This window comes from Capra hircus, chromosome 4 (genome assembly GCF_001704415.2).
Source record: "Capra hircus breed San Clemente chromosome 4, ASM170441v1, whole genome shotgun sequence".
NCBI lineage: Eukaryota > Metazoa > Chordata > Mammalia > Artiodactyla > Bovidae > Capra > Capra hircus.
The window spans coordinates 33,295,447-33,314,036 of NC_030811.1; the positions used below are offsets into that span (position 1 = coordinate 33,295,447).

Genomic DNA, 18,590 nt, shown 5'->3' on the forward strand with positions numbered 1-18,590 from the left:
AGCCCAATTCCTAGCGGGCTATGGACCAGTATCATGGGTTGGGGACCCCCGTGTTAGAATATAGATCAAGTTAACAATGAAGAGAAGCAAGAGCTGCTTTTCTGGTGTAGCCAAAAGTTTAGGGCTTTTCAAGCCTTTTAGCATCTAAAATGTGGAAGAGAGTTTGAGGTATCAAGTTGGATCTCGGTGTGGTTTTCTAACATACTAAGGTTTGTAAAGAATATAGTGTGTGATGCTATTGCATTAAAAACAATCCAATGAAACTATATATATGTATATATATATATATGTATACATCCAAACCATTTGCTATCACTATTGCACGTCAGTTTGGTGCTTTAACCCTGTATTGTATATATATACTAACCCATGAGTTCATACTGATGTCTCTGCCTCCAATCCAGTACCCTAGAGTTCATATTCACTATCCTTTTTTGCTTATTTGTAACTTATCTCTTCAGCAGTGAGAAACATGGCTTCCACTATCCCATCCATTTACTTATTTGTTCAGTCCCACTCCAGTGTTCTTGCCTGGAGAATCCCAGGGACGGGGGAGCCCGGTGGGCTGCTGTCTATGGGGTCGCACAGAGTTGGACGTGACTGAAGTGACTTAGCAGCAGCAGTATATGTGAAAAGCAGTTTCAAAATTCACCAACTAGAGTACTTTGTGTACAGGTCCTTCAGTCATTGAGCTTAGAGTTTCCAATCAAAACTGTCTTCCACGGTTCAATATGACACTTCCTTTCCTCCCTCCCTCTCTCTAGTGAGGTTCTCTCATACAACACAGTTAGAGTCACGTGCACAATATGCATTCCATCCTAGGGTCCTTCAGCATCCTAGTTGATATAGAATGTTTTTTTCCTTTACGCTTATATACAGTAAAGTTCACTCTTTTGCTTTATGGCTCTTACAGTTCTGTCAGTTTTGACAGATACATTGAGTCATCTATTCACTACCCTCGTGCCAGTTCTGTCGTCCTAAAAGTTCCCCTGTGTGCTCCCTGCTATTGTCAACCATTTCATTAAATTTTTTCTTTATTATTCCTTCCTTCTACTTTCTTGGATTATTTTTTCTACCTTCCTAAATTAAATCATTAAATTCCTAAATTTAACTCATTAATAGTCCTCTTTTCTTCTTTTTCTAAAATAAGTATTTAAGCTTCAGTTTCCACTAAGTACTGCTTTTATTACATATATGCATTTTGATAATGTATCTGATTAAAATTCTTTGTAAGCAATTCTCACTTTCCATTATAATTTCTTATTAGACACAGAGTTATTTATATTTTAGAATTTCTACAAAAGTGAATCTCTTTGGGTTAGATTCTTGAAAATTGATTTCTAACTTAATTTCTCTGTGTTCAGAGAATGTAATCCATGTGATATTGATTCTTCATAACTAGAGACTCCTTTATGGCCAATTGCTGACTAAAGTCCGTCTAGTCAAGGCTATGGTTTTTCCAGTGGTCATGTATGGATGTGAGACTTGGACTGTGAAGAAGGCTGAGCACCGAAGAATGAATGCTTTTGAACTGTGGTGTTGGAGAAGACTCTTGAGAGTCCCTTGGACTGCAAGGAGATCCAACCAATCCATTCTGAAGAAGATCAGCCCTGGGATTTCTTTGGAAGGAGTGATGCTAAAGCTGAAACTCCAGTACAGCCACCTCATGCGAAGAGTTGACTCATTGGAAAAGACTCTGATGCTGGGAGGGATTGGGGGCAGGAGGAGAAGGGGATGACAGAGGATGAGATGGCTGGATGGCATCACTGACTCGATGGACGTGAGTCTGAGTGAACTCCGGGAGTTGGTGATGGACAGGGGGGCCTGGCGTGGTGCGATTCATGGGGTCGCAAAGAGTCGGACACAACTGAGCGACTGAACTGAACTGATATGTTAAATATGATAAATGTTTCATCTTGCTTGAAAAATATGTATGTTGTGTAGTTTGGTGGGGCAAGCAGGAGTTGTGTGGTTCAAATCTTCCAAACTCTTACTGATCTTTTGCGTACTTGACCTATAAGGTTGTAACCAAGGTGAATGGAAAGCTGCCACTGCAGTCGTGGTTTCTTCCTTTGCTTCTACCAATTTTTGCTTTGTAATTTGAGGCTGTTTATTAGGTACTTTCAGGTTTAAAAATTATTAAATCTTCTTGGCAAATGGCAATTATTCTCATGATTTAGTGACCCTTTACATAATTAATAATGCATTTTACATTAAAGTTTCTTTAGATGGTTATTAGTGTAGCCTTCTTTGGGCATTTGTCTGATATATGTTTATTTTTTTAGTGTCATATTGACACTGCTGTACTCTTATAAATAGCAAACTAGATTCTGATTTAATTATCCAGTATAATTTCTATTTTTAATCATTTTAGTTCATTTACAATTATCAGATGTATTGATATAAGTAAATGCATTTCTACCATTTTATTTGAGACTCTTTTTGGCTCATGTTTCTAAGTTTTCTGTTTGTTTATTGCCTCCTTTTTGTTTCATACAGGTTATTTTCTTTTTTTTGTTTCCCCCTCATTTACAGTTTTCACCATTTGAGATTTTACCTTGTATGTTGCTAAAATTTTAAATCTTACACAATCAGCAAATTTCCTCTCATTCTGGAGAGTGGAGAGTGCAGAGGCCTTAGAATATTTGTGTGTGACTTAACACACTTATACTGTCTAGTAGTTTAATTTTATCCTTATTTGTTTTCTAATCTTAAGCATTAGACATTATTTTTATTGTTTTTATTATTTTATACTCAATACTTGCTTCAATTTAGAAATTACATTTTTCCCAAAGTATATTATTAAAATAGAATACCTATAGATCACCAATTTTTATTTGAAGTTATCTTTGTTTCATTGACATTTTTGAAAGAAAATTTTGCTTGTTATACATTCTACTTTGTTGTTTTCTCTCCAAACTTTGAAGGTAGCACTCCATTGTCTTCTGGCTTCCTTTGTTAAGAAGGCTTCATTACCATTCTTTTTTTTTTTTCTATTTTTATTTATTTTTTTTATTTAAATTTTTATTTTTACTTTATTTTACTTTACAATACTGTATTGGTTTTGGCATACATTGACATGAATCCACCACGGGTGTACATGAGCTCCAAAACATGAACCCCCCTCCCCACTCCTACCCCACACCATTCCTCCGGATCATCCCCGTGCACCAGCCCCAAGCATCCTGCATCCTGCATCAAACGTAGACTGGCGATTCATTTCTTACATGATAGTATACATGTTTCAATGCCATTCTCCCAAATCATCCCACCCTCTCCCTCTCCCTCTCCCTCTCCCTCTCCCTCTCCCTCTCCCTCTCCCTCTCCCTCTCCCTCTCCCTCTCCCTCAGAGTCCAGAAGTCCACTCTACACATCTGTGTCTCTTTTACTGTCTTTCATACAGGGTCATCATTACCATCTTTCTAAATTCCATATATATGTGTTAGTATACTGTATTGGTGTTTTTCTTTCTGGCTTACTTCACTCTGTATAATTGGCTCCAGTTTCATCCGTCTCATTAGAACTGATTCAAATGTATTCTTTTTAATAGCTGAGTAATACTCCATTGTGTATATGTACCACAGCTTTCTTATCCATTCATCTGCTGATGGACATCTAGGTTGTCTCCATGTCCTGGCTATTATAAACAGTGCTGCGATTGCAAATAGAACTGCCTTATGACCCAGCAATCCCACTGCTGGGCATACACATTACCATTCTTTGAAGGGGAATTTAACTTAAGACTTTTAAGATTATTTTGAATTTTTATGTTTTGTGGATTAACTGTTATATGACTACATGTGGATTTCTTTTTAAAAAATTCTGTTTGGGATTTTTGTGGCTTTCTGATCCACATGTCCTAATATTGGGTAGGTATAAATTTCTTGTGGAATTTTACCTTGATTGGGATATGAGGATCCATGCTTGTCATCAGTTCTGGAATATTGTAATCTCTTTAAATTTTGTCTCCTCTCTAAACGTGCTCTCTCTTAAATGCCAATTAACCATATATTAGGCATTTTATCTTCTATATCTCTAAATATGTCTAATATATATTCTGTCTGCTTATTTCTCTAGCTTCATTCTGTGTAATATTTTTAGTTCTATCTTCTAGTTCAGAACTCAGCAAATTTTTTCTATAAAGGGCCAGATAGTAAGCATAGGAAATATTTTGGGCTTTATGGGCAATATGGTGTCTATCACAGTTAGTGTACTCTTCCTGTAGAGCAAAAGGAGTCAGTGGGCAGTGTGTAAATGAGTGAGTGAGGCTTGTGTTCTGTACATATTTTATTCACAAAGATAGGTGGGGGGCGCTGCTTCCACGTTTCTCAATCAGCTATGACATCTGCCTTTTGACCTACTCATTAATTGTTAACTTCCGTTTTCTAGGTGTGTTTATCTATTGTTTCTGCTGATGTTTTTGCCAGGGTCACTGTTTGCTTATTCTGCTAGCACTTTTTGTAGCAAGCACATATTCTTGGATTAATGTGAGGAAATTCTAATTCAAGGCCCAGGCTGATAATGCTTTCTTCCCAAAAGGACTTGCTCTTGTTTTCACTTAGTGATAGGAGGTGCTACAGGAGCTCTCTTATTTTCCATCTTAGAAATTCCTCAATTGCGTGGGTGGTACCCAGTTTATGAAGTCAGGCATGTGGGGCATATTCTCAGGAATGACTCTTTTTATTCAGTCTATAGATGTGGTAGAAACAGACTGATTTCCTTGCTTGCTCTCCTTTGCAAGGATATTTATTTTCTAGCCCATCCTTTCGCTGATGGTATAGCCCATTCAAGCACCCACTTTTTGCAAGCATCTCAGGTTCAGCAGCCCCTAGAGATGGTCTCTGACTCATGGTGCATCCATCCCCTTGAATATAGCCATGGAAGTGAAAGTCACTCAGTTGAATCCGACTCTTTGCAACCCCTTGGACTATATAGTCCATGGAATTCCAAGCCAGAACACTGGAGTTAGTAGCCTTTCCCTTCTCCAGGGGATCTTCCCAACCCAGGGATCAAACCCAGATCTCCCACATTGCAGGCAGATTTTTTACCAGCTGAGCCACAAGGGAAGCCCAAGAATACTGGAGTGGGTAGCTTATCCCTTCTCCAGCAGATATTCCCAACCCAGGGATCAAACGGGAATCTCCTGCATTTCAGGCAGATTCTTTACCATCTGAGCTATCAGGGAAGCCCTGAACATAGCCATAGACTTCCTTGAAATTGACATTTGCCTCTGAGGCAGCTCTGGTGTTCACATTCCTCTTCAGTTTCAGCTCCTAGTTCATTTTTCATTTTCTTGCCCTTAGGAGAATTTTTTACTTTTTTTAAAGTATAACATAACACTTAACAGTATACCTATTTTTTTATTCGGTGTTTAGGTGCTTTGCAATGAAGAGGGATTTTTGGAGTATCGTGTCAACCAATTAGGAGCAAAAATTATGTGATAAAACTTGCATTTTGAGAAAAATATTTGGATATCTCTAAGGAGAACCTCCTGAGACCCTCTCCCTAATCCTTCTGTTTCAAGCAGCACCTGATTAACTGCCGCTCATCCACTGCATCTCTGCTTAAATATCGTTCCCAAACTACATCCTTACCTAAAATTCAAATTACAACAGAGCTTTGTGTTTATGTCCTTCTTAATGTAAGGTACACTTACTGTCTGATTTTTGTTTTATGCCTTTCCCTATTATAAACTCTGCTAAGGCAGGAGACATTTCTGTTAGGTTTATATTTTGTCCCCAGTACCTGGCCAGTACTCAGTAAATATTCATTGAGTAAGTTAAATGAATGACACTGGACCATCTATTTACAGATTTTATAGGTGACATGTTAGAACACTTCATAAATAAAGCTCACAATTAAGAGTTCTAAATGAATCAATTACAGTGAATTTTATGGCCCTTGTAAAGACCCCATATAACCATCAAGATTGTGTCATTTTGCTATATAGAAATCAGTGACTTAAAACAATGAAATCCCCTTATATATATATAATTGAAAGTGATTATAACAAATGATAAAAGATCCCAGTTGATAAGGTTAGAGGGAAATTAATAATTCCATGTGCTATGGGTCAGAATGTAAGCTGATAAGTGCTTTCTTAAGAAGCAGTTTTGCGATATGTATCAAATGCCTGCAAATGTCATCTTATTTGTCCTAACTCAGGCTACCATGGCAAAATATCATAGACTATGTGGCTTAAAGAACAGAAATGTATTTTCTAACAGTTCCAGAGACTAGAAATCTGAGTTCAGGATGCCAGTGTGCTTGGGTTCTGAGGAGGACCCTCTTCCTAATTTGCAGGTTATGGCCTTCTCCCTGTGTTCTTACAGAAGAGAGAGAGAAAGACTGACTCTTCCTCTTTAACAAAGCAACCAATCCAGTCAGATTTGTGTTCCATCCCTAAGACCTCATTCCACCTTAAGTACTACTTAAAAGACCTGTCTCCAAATACAGTAATATTGAGGGTTGGGACTACAGCTTACAAATTTTTAGGGAAATGCATTTTGATCCATAATACCATTTAACCCAACAATATACTTTCAGGAATTTATCCCAAGGAAGCAATCAGAGGTTAAAAATATGTAGTATAAGATTGGTTATTGCAGCAGTATTTATGGTCATAAAAAATGGAAAAAGTCTAAATTTCTACTAATGGAATATTGGATAAATAGATTGTGATATATCCATATGATGAAATACTATACTTCCATTAAAAAGCATATCTTAGGATATTTAAATGATGTGAGAAAATGTTTATACTTCATTAAAAGAATCAAATTACACATCAGAATGTGCAGTATATGTATAGATTTATAGAAAGAAGACTGGGTTATATTTACAAAATGGCGTTACCAGTTGTTTCTGATTGGGGCATTTACAAAAATTTTCGTCTTGGTGATTTTCTGAATTCTCCCAAATTGTAGTGTATATATAGTTCTTTCATTTGAAAAAGTTACTTTTGAAAATAATATTAGGTATTGATTAGATATAATACTTATATCAGAGAACACTGTTAACCTTAATTCTGTTTATTTTCATTTTAAAATCCTCTCAATATTTTATTTCTCTTTAACTCAAGAATTGTGTGCAATAATGATTTTAGTTTGATTCTAGGAAAGGCCATTTATGAAATACTTGGTAACTATCCTTTAAGTTGCTTCAGTCATGTCTGACTCTGACACCATAGATGGCAGCTCACCAGGCTGTCCCGTCCCTGGGATTCTCCAGGCAAGAACACTGGAGTGGGTTGCCATTTCCTTCTCTAATGCATGAAAGTGAAAAATGAAAGTGAAGGCGCTCAGTCGTGCCCGACTCCCAGCGACCCCGTGGACTGCAGCCCACCAGGCTCCTCCATCCATGGGATTTTCCAGGCAAGAGCACTGGAGTGGGTTGCCATTGCCTTCTCCTACTTTACCATAAAAACTAAGTCACAAAATTGCATATCTTCATCGTGTCAAATTCCTGCTCTTTTTGTAGAAGTATCTAAAACCTCCAAAGAAAATAGCATACGTTGGAAATTCAAATATGGAAAGGATTAGGATGGAAGAGGGTTTGGAAAAAGAGAATACGATTTTTAAATTTCATCTCCAAGATATTTACACCTAGAAAATTGGTTTCTTCTATTTCAGTGAATGTATAGGTGTAGAATTAATATCTGCTTCTAGATATTTAAAATTTCAGGGGAAGTGAAAGAACACTGATTATATATTGTATGACCATCTAAGGGATATATCCTTTTGTTTGAAACAATAGGAGGTATTATAGATTAGAGAAGGAAAATGAGAGGTTACTGTTTTCTCCCTCAGCTTCCACCATTTCTCATTCTCGCACTGTGTCTTTCTCTTTTTTTTTCATTCTGTTCACAAATGGATATTGGTGGGAAATACACGAAGTACAAAGTGACTTTTGCCTGCTGTGCTTCAGGCAGAATTGACAATTCAGAAAGACCACCCTCCAGGTGTCTCTCCCCTTCTCACTCTCTCTGGTGGAAGCCAGGATGTCATATATCCCTCATCAGAGAGGCCAGGTGAAAAGCAGCCAGTAAGAAACTCAGAGGCACCATGAACTTTATCATTTGCCCACTCTTTACTTATAAATTATCTTTTACCACAAACCACCAAACTGCCCAAGATAAGCAAACTTCCCTGAGGGGTTGAGGAAGGAAGAGGTGTGTGAGGAGGGGAAAGGAAATCACATCAATTTACCAGACTTTTTTATGCAGTATTAATTCCTGGGGTATTTATTCAACCTACAGATTTCCCAGGCACTCTGTTGCAGGTGGTATGCCCACTGCTAGAGATTATAAAGCAAAGGGCAGATTTATCCTTTACGTATCTAGACGCTGTCCTGATGATGGAAGTGGTTAAGGAAATAACCATAGGCCTGACCTTGTGGCTCAGTAATAAAGAATCCATCTGCCAATGCAGGAGACGTGGGTTCAGTCCCTGGTCTGGGAAGATCCCACGTGCCTTGGAGCAACTAAGCCCATGTGCCTCAGCGGCCGAGTCTGTGCTGTAGAGCCGGGGAGCTGCAGCTATTGAGGCCACATGCCACAGCTACTGAAGCCCACGTGCCTTAGAGCCCTTACTCTGCAGCAAGAGGAGCCGCTGCAGTGCGAGGCCCAAGCACCACAACTAGAGAGTGGCCCCCCTATTTGCAACTAGAAAACGCCCGAGTGCAGCAACAAAGAGCCAGCACAGCCAAAAATAAATGCTAAAAAAATTATAAAAAGAAAATGATCATAGAAATGTTATGGCTTTCATTGAGTAATAGCACAAATGCTCCTCATCCCCAAATGGTGTTTTTTAAGTGGTAATTGTGGGAAGATCCCATGATTGAATAATTCCAGGATGCACCATTAAAGCAAATTAAACCCATTCCTTTACTGTCAATCTTCTCAGACCTCACAGTTGCCCTCAGAACCTCCAGGAAGTTCTCATGATTTGTAGTATTCAAAAATAAAATACATGGGCTGTTTCACCCTTTTTGTTGGGGTTTGTCACCGAATCGTTGCTCCTTAAAATACGGTGGTAGCTGGTAAATCATCTTTACTTAAATTTGTGCAGATAAAATGGATATTAAAATGCCAGAATTTGTATTGGTCTTACAGGCCTCTGAAACGTTGTATGATGCTGAGAAACGGGCTACAAAACACATAAACTGTCTGCTGTCCTGTCAAGGGAAGGGAAGCTACCTGATTAGTCCATGTCTGAACATTTAGGCAGGTCCCCTCTGTGATATTTTGTCTTCTGCTCAAATACCTAACTCTGCAACCCAGTTCTACACTCTTTTCCTCTCAGCTCTTTCTTGAAATACAGTGGAATCATCCTTTCCCTTCATGGAAACTAATTTATTACCTGAACTACCCCAAAGGCCATCAGAGATTATAGAAAATGGATGGGTAATACTGTGCATCCCTCTTGTTCTGCAGGTGTCTTTTCAGAGCATCTGCCTCACTTTAGACCTTGGCTCAGTCAGTTAAGAATCGGCCTGTGATTCAGGAGACTGCAGTAATTCAGGAGTTCAGTTCAGTTCAGTTGCTCAGTCGTGTCCGACTCTGCTACCCCATGAATTGCAGCACGCCAGGCCTCCCTGTCCATCACCAACTCCCGGAGTTCACTCAGGCTCATGTCCATCGAGTCCGTGGTGCCATCCAGCCATCTCATCCTCTGTTGTCCCCTTCTCCTCCTGCTCCCATTCCCTCCCAGCATCAGAGTCTTTTCAAATGACTCAACTCTTCACATGAGGTGGCCAAAGTCCTAGAGTTTCAGCTTTAGCATCATTCCTTCCAGAGAAATCCCAGGGCTGATCTCCTTCAGAATGGACTGGTTGGATCTCCTTGCAGTCCAAGGGACTCTCAAGAGTCTTCTCCAACACCACAGTTCAAAAGCATCAATTCTACGGCGCTCAGCTTTCTTCACAGACCAACTCTCACATCCATACATGACCACTGGAAAAACCATAGCCTTGACTAGACAGACCTTTATTGGCAAAGTAATGCCTCTGCTTTTCAATAGGCTATCTAGGTTGGTCATAACTTTTCTTCCAAGGAGTAAGCAAAATGGCTGTCTGAGGAGGCCTTACAAATTCAGGAGACCCGGGTTCAATCCCTGGATTGGGAAGATCCCCTGGTGAACAAAATGGCAGTTCACTCCAATATTCTTGCCTGGGAAATCCCATGGACAGAGGAGCCTGGCAGGCTATAGTCCATGGGGTTGCAAAGAGTCAGACAGGACTTAGTGACTAAACTGCCACCTCACTTAGAGTTTATGTTGTGCTCATTATGGAAGGAATTGGTAATCATGACATGATGTCACATATATAGAAAGGGTTCTGTTTGCTTTAAAGTGCTTAATGTGCCAGATTGATAGATAGTACAAATACAACATTGCTTAGTTCATGAAGGAATTGAGTGAAATTAATTTTACAGGCCTTAATATGTGTATAGGGTCTATTTTTTTGGATGACTCTGCCCTTCAAAAAAGGCATTCTGTGTGTACGTGTGTACGCACAGGCACGCACATGTGCACACGTAGTGGCTTCTGTGAAAACAGAATGCAGCCCATAGGCAGATGTCAGGTCAGACATCTAAGCGTGAATGAATGGCAGAAAGTGCTGTTATATGACTGCTTTTTAAGAATCTTTCAGGTGATAATTAACATAGACACAACTGCTTGTGGCATTCAGTCACTTTTTATGTAATACCAGAAGGAAGTTCTATGTCATTTGACAGTATCATTTATTTTAAAAAGTATATCTACTATTGAACTGTGCCTTATAATTTATTCATATCTTAAACTTATTTCTCCTAACACTCTCTTTTTATTAAAATCATGTAACTTCAATAACTACAGACCTCAGGAAAAAATGAAAAGATATATTCACTCTTGGGACATGAGCACGCCCTTCCTTCTCATTGGAACCACTTTAATATAGTAGGCAGAAAGTTAAACCCCAGTTAACATTCGAATTAGAAAACTGGTCTTCTTTGTTACAATTTTAAATAACCACATTTTAGCATCATTATTGTCAATGTCAAAGAGGCAATGTTATTTTTACTTTTATTATCTCAGGAAAAATAATCTCTTCTTAAGATTTAGAGCACTTCATTTTACTAATAATAGTGTTTAGGTAAACACTAAAGATTTTCTGCTTAGTATAAATGCACAGTAACTTTTGTTAGAGATCTTTTTACCCAGAATTCTTGACTATAATTCCTGCTACTGTTTGCTTTTCAAAAATTTCCTACTTTACCTACTGTTATATAATGAAGACATTCCAAACAGTGCATGCCATATTAATACTAATAAGTAATAATAATGATATATGTGATATTATTAATTCATGAATTCTTATAGTCCTATATAGCTGACATTTTCTATTCTACATTGCACTCATTCATATTTTTAGCATTTGTATATTGAGTGTTAACCATATGCCAGCTAGGGTTCAGGGCATTAGTACAGCACAGAGGAGACAAATGTATATCATGTTAGACGACGTCAATCATCTAGTATATAATGGCAGACAATAAAGAGGCCTGTGGAAATGGGAGATGACACTCTTACATCGGGTAGTTAGAGATGACCTCGTTAATCCTGAGTCATGTCACTAGAGATGAGAATGAAGGCAGTGAGAAAGCCACATGTGTGCCTAGGGAAAGGCTCCTAGGCGGTGGAAGCTTCACATGAAAGGCCATGAGGCACAGCTCACTTCCTGTGTTTGACACCTGGGGTAGGGAGGCCAGCATGGCTGCAGTGAAGGGACTTGCTTTGAGCAGGCAGAGAACAGAGTGGGATTTTGACTTTTACAGTGAGCGTTACCTCTGCAGGGGTATGACTCCTGCTTGAAAATGGCTCACAGTAGTGCGCAGCCAATACTCTGATAAAGAAAAGACTGAGAGAGAAAGACCATGTTTGCTGTAGTCATACCCAGGGGAGAGACTGTGATGAACGACAGCAACAAGGGGAGCAGAAGTGGTCGGGGTAGTCAGTTCTGAATAAGTTTTGAACATGTAGCTGACAATTTATAAACTGAGCTTGTAAAATATTGTATTTTAAATCTCCCCTTACCCTGAGTCTACTAGGTAAGTGTTCATAAATATGACTGGTTTGAATCTCTCTCAAGGCTTCTGGGAGTACCTATGCTATATGAAAGAGCAAATTTTAGGATTTCCTTTGTTAACGTCTTTTAACTGAATTACTGATGTGATAGTAAGTGTTTTAAATTGTAGTGATATTTCAGCTCTCTGCCTTATACAAGTAACAGAAAATGTGTGATGTGAATAAGCGTGACATCTGATGGATCATTGAAAAAGCAAGAGAATTGCAGGAAAACATCTATTTCTCCTTTATTGACTGTGCCAAAGCCTTTGACTGTGGGGATCACAAAAAACTGTGGAAAATTCTGAAAGAGATAGGAATACCAGACCACCTGACCTGCCTCTTGAGAAACCTATATGCAGGTCAGGAAGCAACAGTTAGAACTGGACATGGAACAACAGACTGGTTCCGAATAGGAAAAGGAGTACGTCAAGGCTGTATATTGTCACCCTGCTTATTTAACTTATATGCATTGTACATCATGAGAAACTCTGGGCTGGAGGAAGCACAGGCTAGAATCAAGATTGCTGGGAGAAATATCAATAACCTCACATATGCAGATGACTCCACCCTTATGGCAGAAAGTGAAGAACTAAAAAGCCTCTTGAAGAAGGTGAAAGAGGAGAGTGAAAAAGTTGGCTTAAAGCTCAACATTCAGAAAACGAAGATCATGGCATCTGGTCCCATCAATTCATGGCAAATAGATGGGGAAACAGTGGAAACAGTGGCTGACTTTATTTTTCTGGGCTCCAAAATCACTGCAGATGGTTACTGCAATCATGAAATTAAAAGACACTTACTCCTTGGAAGGAAATTTATGACCAACCTAGATAGCATATTAAAAAGCAGAGACATTACTTTCTCAACAAAGGTCTGTCTAGACAAGGCTATGGTTTTTCCAGTGGTCGTGTATGGATTTGAGAGTTGGACTATAAAGAAAGCTGAGTGCTGAAAAATTGATGCTTTTGAACTGTGGTGTTGGAGAAGACTCTTGGGAGTCCCTTAGACTGCAAGGAGATCCAACCAGTCCATCCTAAAGGAAATCAGTCCTGAATATTCATTGGAAGGACTGATGCTGAGACTGAAACTCCAATACTTTGGCCACCTGATGCAAAGAGTTGACTCACTGGAAAAGACCCTGATGCTGGGAAAGACTGAGGGCAGGAGGAGAAGGGGACAACAGAGGATGAGATGGCTAAATGGCATCACTGACTCAGTTGACGTGGGTTTGGGTGAACTCCAGGAGTTAGTGATGGACAGGGAGGCCTGGAGTACTGCGGTTCCCGGGGTTGCAAAGAGTCGGACACGACTGAGCAACTGAACTGAAACTGAAAAGAAGTTCCACCATTGTTTCTTCTCAAATATAGCTTCCATTTTTTATTAGTGGTTTCTTTTATTGCTCTGTATTTTCTTTTTAAACATAGAGGAAGGACTGCCCTGGAAGTCCCGTGGTTAAGACTCCATGCTTCCACTGCGGGAGGCACAAGTTTGATCCCTGGGTGGGGAGCTAAGATCCCACATGCCTCATGATGCAGCAAAAAAAAAAAAAAGAAGAAGAAGAAAGACAGTAATGCATGAGCACTAAAAGCCCTGGATTTGGAATGTAAGAGACGTAGATTCAAGTCCAGGATCCTGTCCTGACAAGCTGTGACCTTAAGGAAGTCACCTAACCTCCCTGAGCCTCAGTAGCCTCCTCTCTTGGGGACTGGAGAGAAGATTACTGTGTTCAGCCAATATTACTATAAATCTAAAACAGCAGAGTACCCAGTGCATTGATCATTACTGTGTTTGTTTTAATAACGATCATGACAAGAAGATATTAATGACACAGAAGTATTTGCATTTCCTGGGAAGAATAATTTTAGAAGGAGTTGTTACTTTGAGACTTGAGTATAGCTAAGTTGCCATTTAGCCTCAATATTTTAGATATAGAAGGTTACTTCATACACCTGATATTTAGTACATAGCCTGGTATATTGGTGTATACATAGTCTGGTATATTGGGTCTTGTAGCTCAGATGGTAAATAATCCACTTGCAATGTGGGAGACCTGGGTTTGATCCCTGGGTTGGGAAGATTCCCCTGGAGAAGAGGATGGCTACCCACTCCAGTATTCTTGCCTGGAGAATTCCATGGACAGAGGATTCTGGCAGGCTACAATCCGTGGGATCGCAAAGAGTTGGACAGCACTGAGTGACTTTCACTCACTGACATGCACACTAAAATAAGGACGTGTGAATAAGGGCAGGTCCAAAATATAAAATGTATTTAACCTGTCAGATGTGTACCTAATTTAGTAATAAGCTCAGTAGAACGACAGCCCTTCCGTATGAATAACCGTCTGTATCTCAGTGGAGGTGACACAAGTGACACCCCCCTGACTTTCTCACTCCTTACCGACTGAACCCCTGGCTCCATTCAGTCAGGCAGGCAGTGTGCCCCCGTGAACCTTCATATCACCTGGCGACATAGTCTATCACTGTGGATTAGTCTCCTTGGATAGTTGAAACAGTAAAATTCACTCAAATATAATCGTGTGGCATCCGTCAGAGAGCCAGATCAAGGGCTGTGTCAGTCAGAACAAAAAAGATAAGGCCTCTGCTCTTTTACAAGTTTGCATAGGTGTATTTAATGAAATAATCACCTACAACTTGGTGGTAAGAGTTTTTATGCTATGTATTAATAATAACATAATGTAGTTAACAGTTTTCATCTACCCAGATTCCCAAATTAATGAATTATGTAGATAAAACTCTCCAGTTCAACTTCTGTGATCGTTGGCAATAGGCATTCTTGGGTTATAGTCTGGATTTTGTGCTATTATTTGCTCGATAGGTAATAACTCCAAAGTAAACATGTGAAAAAATCCATTGTTAAATTATTATAAACCGCTGGGGTTAGCTCATAGTTCATTGCTCCAGAATTTACAGTCAGACTTTCTTTTTTCTTCTTAAAGATTTTGAAAGACCAACATTTTGCCATTAGTTTTTTTTTTTTTTCAGTTAACTTTCAAACTGCATTTCAGTGGATCAGAATGAAATATAATTGTATGTAATATTTTCAAAGCACAAATTCAAGCAGGATTCAGCTTTCTGAAATAATAAATTATTTACTCTGTTTTAGAAAAAAATTCTCAGACTTTACTGATAGCTGTTTTTTCTGATATGAATAGAAGGTCTTTAAGCCAGTCTGATTCCCCGTATAATCTTAGAATTAATTGCTTTTATCCTACTTGACTAGTTTATAAATATCAAAATTGAACACACACATATACAGAGATCCTTTTGTAGAAAACAGTTGGAACAGCAAATCCAAATCTTGGTGGGAAAGTTATTTTTAAAATCCATTTTTTTCATAATCCTCACTTCTACCTATTTTATACATAAACATTAAAAATTAGTAAGTTCAAATGGTAAGTCTTTGGGAATTAAAATATAATCTTAAAAAAAATAAGTTAATTGGACAAAGAATGATTGGTGCTAAGAAATGTGAAAGATTCATTTTGTTGAACTGTATAAATATGTAAAGTTAATGAAAAAGTCCTGTATCTTTTTCTCCGTTTTTAACAAAGACAGTTAAATTCACATATTGAAAATTTTATATGAGTACTATACTACCAGATATATTTTTTTAATTTTTATTTTTACTTTATTTTACTTTACAATACTGTATTGGTTTTGCCATACATTGACATGAATCCACCACGGGTGTACATGTGATCCCAAACATGAACCCCCCTCCCACCTCTCTCCCTACAACATCCCTCTGGGTCATCCCCATGCACCAGCCCCAAGCATGCTGTATTTAAATTGATACAGAATAAATTCTGAATCCATGCTATTAGGTATATTTTATATTTTCAATTCTAATCTCTTAGTAAAAGAATACTTCTGTCCGGTCATTACCTTAATTTCATAAGCATATTTGGTTAAGCACAAAAATCTTGAAACATAGGTAGACTTTCTTCTCTGTGTGTTTTCATTCAAATGTTTATATTTAATTTATATTTAAACAAAAAAAAAGAGCAGTAAATCACTACACACATCCAAAATGTCTTTTCTTTATAGCAATTAAAATTAAATCTCTAATTCACATTAGCTCAAATTTTATTTGGAAGAGAAGCAGTTAAGACATTTTAGCTTACGTTCAGTATATTCTTTATAATAATTCCATTCAGGATATTTAATTGGTCAACTGTTTGGTATCACTATAAAACACTTTTCATTGCCGTTCTCAAGGACTAGTTATTGTTTTCTGGATCTGCAAACTGTTTATTGTTATCCTTTGCCTTGAAGGCTCTCTAAAAGAGAATAAATGCCTTCCATTCATTCCAGGTCAAAATATGGAGCAAACGACTGCAAACACCTCCAATAAAGTTTCACTGTAGACATAAGCTTTATGTATACTGTGAACCAGTGTGCATTTTCCTTTATGATTTTGATTTTTCAGGGAAATAGAAAAATATAAAATATATTCATTTTCTATCACTAAAATTACTGATTCTACTTTTGTTTCAGGCCTGATGGAATTGGAACTGTTTCAGTGGAAGAAAAAGAGAGATTTGAGGAGATAAAGGAAAGACTCTCTTCCCTTTTAGAGAATCAGATAAGCCATTTCAGGTATATACTCCATTAGTACAAGTGTTTGCTTGCTTAATTCACTCAATCTTCTAATCTCCTACAAATGTGGATTATGTTGTTCTACTACCGCTCAAGAACTATCAGTTAGCTTCTCCTCCATTGTTTGCAAGGTATGATATTCACATTCCTCCATCAGTGGTCTCCTTCTCAGCCTGCCTTTTCAATTTCCACAACTCATTAGGTAGCACCCACCCCCTGCAATATCCATTCCACTCACACTGTCTTCTCAGCTTTGCATAAGCTGTTCCTTCAGCTCTGGGCATGTTTACCACGCAAGGAGACTTTCTCATTTATTCCAACAGAGAGTGGAAAACCTGAAGTCTTTTATTGTTCATCATCTGTACTATGCCCTAGTCACCCATCACCTAGTAAGGACATACATTTCTTAAGTCCTTAGTTATCCTTTTATTTACATTCTGTGAGAATAAGGACCACAGTGCACCTGGCACAGTTTCTCAGTCCAAAAAAATGAAGTACTGACACTAAGAAACATTGGCAGGATGAAAGATAAATATCTTGATAATATTCCTTTTTTTCCATGATTATACAGGGCTTAATAGAACTTAACGGTCAAAAGCAGAATGATGCCTTTTTCTATTACTCTCATCATTAGATCCTATAAAATGCTGCCATGTCAATGTATTGTATCTTATAGCACATCTGTCATGTTGTAGGTATGTAATTTGGAATCATTTTGTATGAACTTATTAAAAAATAAATTTAGTTAATATTGCCCTCAACAGTTTGAAAACACTGTGATTTAACCATGTGAACAGTGTATGGCTGCTCTGAGTCTCCGTTTCCTTATTTGTAATATGAAACGCTTAGACTCTGTGATTTTTTAAAATGATCCTGAAGGAAAAAATTATCATAGGATATGCTATTCATCTGTTTCCCTGCATTAGTGATTTCAGCTGGAGCTGGTGCCTCCAACTTAAGGTAAGTGAATAAGGGAGGATTTACTTTGTCATGGTAATTGGGCCTGGGCCAGTCATTCAGTGCTGTCCTTAGAAATGCTGTGCATGAGACAGAATTCTTGGAGAATTATGAGAATTATTCTGTCCAAAAGGGCAATAAATTCACATTAGCAAACACATTTGCAGAGGATATTTATGCATTTGCTGCCAAAATTAGTATCTTTCAGGCTGTATAGACACCATTATATTCATTGTGTATGTCATTTAATGAAAATATATAGTTTTTCTGTTGTTGGCATTATTGAGATGCAGCTCATCATTCAGTTAAATATCTGTATCAGGAACTACATAAGTCTCCATGGTTATTTGTAGTAGTGCTCTCATGTCCAAGTAACAGATCACCTCATATTGGTCTAAACAAATAGATGCATATGTTCACTTACACGCAGCTCTCAGATAAGATGAACTTCGATACAGGCTGAATTTAGTAGCCAGAGCTCCATTTCTTTGTGTTTCTCACATGGCTCTCTTTTTTCAGGGGGTAGCTTTAGCCCTAGATGGATAGCAAGACCAGGAATTCCTTGGCCTCACATTCGTACATGGAGGTTTAAGGGGAAGCTAGTAGAGGCTCTCTTTTTCTGTGATTCTCTCCTAAGATGGAAAGTTGCCTTAGAAGATCCTGGTAAACTACCTCTCATATCTCATTTGCCCCAGATAGGTCATAGGCCTGGTCCTTAACCCAACTCAGGCCAGAGGAAGCCCATGCACTAGGTGCTTACTCACTGACAAGCCATGGGACCACCATGATTGAGTCAGCCTGGTCAGAACCAGCCCACCAGGGACCTTCCACCACAGTAGAAGTTGTGAAGTGTGAAAGTGTTAGTTGCTCAGTTGTGTCCGACTCTTTATGACCCCATGGACTATAGCCT

At 38.4% G+C, this 18,590-nt stretch overlaps 1 protein-coding gene across 19 annotated transcripts in view; it reads left to right on the plus strand.

The window, feature by feature from the left end:
• Positions 1-18,590, plus strand: part of CADPS2 (calcium dependent secretion activator 2) — a 569,431-nt gene that overhangs the window by 408,085 nt on the left and 142,756 nt on the right. For all 19 annotated transcript variants that reach the window (XM_018046978.1, XM_013963420.2, XM_013963421.2 and 16 more), the window contains one exon: positions 16,622-16,723. In XM_018046978.1, the coding sequence (XP_017902467.1) occupies positions 16,622-16,723 (102 nt within the window). The remainder of the gene's footprint in view (positions 1-16,621; positions 16,724-18,590) is intronic.